At 41.3% G+C, this 3825-nt stretch overlaps 1 protein-coding gene across 2 annotated transcripts in view; it reads right to left on the bottom strand.

Annotated features, from left to right (window-relative positions):
• The window catches only part of LOC103360195 (receptor-type tyrosine-protein phosphatase U), a 209611-nt gene that overhangs the window by 15282 nt on the left and 190504 nt on the right, over positions 1-3825 (bottom strand). For both annotated transcript variants that reach the window (XM_008285875.1, XM_008285876.1), the window contains 2 exons: positions 2167-2302; positions 1165-1314 (listed from right to left, as the gene is read on the bottom strand). In XM_008285875.1, coding sequence (XP_008284097.1) covers positions 1165-1314; positions 2167-2302 — 286 coding nt within the window. The remainder of the gene's footprint in view (positions 1-1164; positions 1315-2166; positions 2303-3825) is intronic.

Genomic DNA, 3825 nt, shown 5'->3' with positions numbered 1-3825 from the left:
TTATTATTATTACTAGTGACTGAGCCGTGACGAAAAATTCTGTGACTTTTCGGTTGAACTGCAGGCAGTGTTTACACATATCAGACGAGATCATTCCATGTTTTTTACTCTTATTTTTGTAAAATACATAAGCAGACACATTCTATTTTTGTTTTTTTCTATTCATGGCATTACAAATGTGAGAAGACAAGTTTTTCTCTACCTCTAAGCATGCTCGCGCTGCTTACACTAATCACTACGGCTACTGTTGTAAAAGAAAGAAATATCATAGGGAACATTGCAATGTTGTTTAGATGAAGGCATGTGCTCATGAACAGAAAGCAGCTGTGTGGTTTGGTCTATTTATGGTATTGTAACTGTAAGAAGGCATGTTTTGAGTTCCAGCTACTTCTACTTGTTTCCATGAAGGGAGACGATTCAGTCACACTGACCCTGCAGTGACTGACAATGTGACGGCAGCCTGTAAATTGCTCGGAGCTCAAAGAGCTAATCATCTCGGTTATGAACTTTAAGCCACATATTCTACATTAAATTTCATGATTGTGAAAATACACCCGAGCCTCGAGGGTTACGCGATTACAGAACAAACATCACACATCTTGTGGTTGAAGCCGAGGCGGACGTGGCTCATACAGCTACTGTCCATATTTATTTCTGACTCATTCTTACGTTTACAATAGTTACAGAAATTGTATACTGCAGGAAATGAGACACAATCCTTACCTGCAAATTAGAAGCTGAAAGGAAATTCTCTGGTGGAACATTATTGCGAAAAATTGGCGGCAACGGCAGACAGGACCCTTTCCGGCTAGCAACATTGCCATGACAACGATGTTGAGGACGGGGAAAAATGCTACATTAAACGAACAATCACCTGCCTATTCAACAACTTATTGTTCAATAGAAAATGTATTTAAAAATAGAAAAGGTTGTGATGTATTGTATTTCTAGCAAAAGGAATAGATTCAGCCGGAACAGACTTTGTTCTGGATGCAAAGCAAAGTCTGAATTTTGCGAAGCCCCGGTCGAGTCTCTCGTGACAAAATACCAGCCAGACGTAACCGAACTGAGCAAACGAACAGGACGCAACAATCAAAATGCAAAACTCTCACAATTGCACACAGTAAATCATCAATACGATCGACTATCCAACAAAACACTGACCTGAAACTCCTCCCGCAGTTGAGAGGAGTTACTCTGGGAATCCACTCGCAGCATCTCTTTGTACGTGACCGCAAACTCGTTCACCAAGATGGCCGTCTCTCCACAAAGGCAGGCCTCCAGAATGGCATCGTGGATGAAGATATACTGCTCCTGAAAGGACAGCAGGTAACATGAGTCACTGCTATGTATGTGTGGGCGAACATACGCGGCTTTCATACAACACATCGGAATGTGTTACGAGTTTGCAACGAGCTAAACAAACATTAGAGGAAAGGCTAGTTGAGACAGGAACATATGTACGTGTAAACAAACAGTCAAACCACATGAAGGATAGCAACGATTTTTCATAACCTGCCTTGTTCTGAATTAAACATGTGCTTTAATGTTAGCGTTGTATCAAGGCGGCTGGAGAATAAATAAATATTTTTTTGGTAAACAAACACATGCAGTGCGCATTTAATTAGCGCACCCCTGCAAATAACTACAAATGTAATAAACAGCTAAGTCAATATTGGATTTACATAATAAGGGGTGAATATGCAAATTATCTGCACATCTAAAGAACAGCACGTGCCTACGCAGCACACAGACAGACAATGAGAGTCTTTTCTCTAAAAGTATTGCAATGACCTTTACATAAGTCCCAGAGTGGGAGTATGGTAATACACCTCCCTCACTCTTTGAATTTCCAAACAACAGGAGGGAAAAACAAATGTTTAAAAACCGGATTCCTCTGAAGAAGTCTAGCAGAGAGAGGTGATCATATTATGGTCAGTGATGGTGAACATGAGGAATATGAGCAAGAAAACCTCTTTCTTTTCAAAGCAGCACTTTTTCTCTGTGCTGTGATTTTCCTTTATTCTATTTTTCCCCGTGTTTTAATCTGTATTGCTGTGAAGTACCCAAAGACAGATTTAGACCTTTTCGGTTCCTAAGGAGGACAGTAAAGCTGATCTATCTGTGTGCGGCTTTGTTATAATGTGAAGTGGTTTCCAGACTGACCTCCGTCTGGATCATGTTGATGCGTCGAGAGCAGAGCGTCTTCACGCAGTTGTAGATGTCCACCACGCCTTCGCACTCGGCCATGTCCAGCATAACATCCAGCACGATGTAGCAGCCGGTGCGGCCCGCTCCAGCGCTGCAACAAAAAGCCCATTTTGTGAGGAAGCATGCAGTCTTAAAAACATTACATGACCACTATTTCAAGTTACTAAAAATGCTGTTGCATTTCTGTGAGAGTACAGAATGTCTGCTCTTGAGTGGAAATTACTGTCAATACGTGAAATGATTTAAAAGAGTTTTAAAGGACCGCCGTCGCAATGTACAAGACAGTGTTGGCCAACCTTTTGAGCAGCTGTAGGGGCGAGCCGGGGAACTCTGCAGCCCTTTTCAAACAAGAAAATCTAACATTGCCGCTCCATTAAGCTCTTAAAGTGGCAACAGTCTGTCAGTCAAACGCTTTGACATCAATGTTTCTCGCAACAGAAACACAACAGTGACGGAGAGCCACAGTCGTAGAGTCGAACAGGCCAGAATAGAAAATACATCAAGTGACATAATGCGTAACAATATGCTGTTAAACAAAAAGCTAAATCTAAGCCGTGACAAATTATTCAACTGTAGCTTGTAAACTGTGTCACAACTTTTCTGTCTGACAGTACGCAGTGAAAAATGACCCGAGATCCTGACTGATCCTGTCTCCATCTCTAATTCCAAGTTAATAATAAAGCTACTTTTGTTGTGAATGTGCCCAACTTTCTCTCTTTGGAGACACTTTTATGGATCCTGCTGCTGTCTGATGCTGTCGGTATTTAATAAATTCAGAGGAAAGACTGCTACAAACAGCTGGAAGCAACAAATAAACTTCAGCCCCTGTTATTATCTTGTCAAAAGCTCGAGTGCATTTATTATGGATGAGTCTCAGTGATCTGAGCTGCTAGTCCTTGGCGACACCGCAGAGGAGTTTTATACATTTAATTTATAATAAGAATTAAATGAAAGCAAATGAGAAAGGGGCTTTATGATCTTGGCACATGTTTGCAGCCTCTGAGATGCTTTTTGGACCAATATTGGTGCTGAAATGTCTTCTCATAACCCAAAGTAGCTCACTTGTGCATGCCTATCCGTTATGGCGTGGCACGGAGTTCAGACTTGTGCTGTGCCAAAAGACGTGTGCAAATATTAGTAAGATCGCCATCGTGACTTTTATGGAAAAGCGAGCGGGGTGCTTATTCAGACAAGATGTTCAGATGACGTCAGATTAACAGAAAGAAGGGAATGTTTGAAACGGGTAGTGTAAAAGTAGTGTCTGGGATGTTTTACTCCTGGGATTCTACCCTTGAATAAGATAACAACCACATTGCTGGGTCGTCTGTAAATGTATTATTAACAATTATGAGAATGAATGGAGAAGACTTTACTCAACATGGGGGAGAGACCTCACTCCTTTCTCCCCCAAGGAAGAAGTACAATGCAACAGCATTTGTCGTGAATAAAATCTTTTCCTATTGGCTCACTGTAGCTAGATTGTAAACATTATGGCATAGTGGTCATACCATGTAAGAAACCTGAGGTCACCTTCCAAAGACAAAACCCTTTTAGGGGTAAACATATCGACTCCAGTGGACCTCAAATCTTGACCTTTTTGACCCCTTGGTAACT

Source organism: Stegastes partitus, unplaced genomic scaffold, assembly GCF_000690725.1.
Source record: "Stegastes partitus isolate 25-593 unplaced genomic scaffold, Stegastes_partitus-1.0.2 Scaffold420, whole genome shotgun sequence".
In the NCBI taxonomy this organism is placed as follows: Eukaryota; Metazoa; Chordata; class Actinopteri; family Pomacentridae; genus Stegastes; species Stegastes partitus.
Note: the sequence above shows the minus strand (reverse complement) of the source record. Positions and strands in the feature narration are given on the sequence as shown.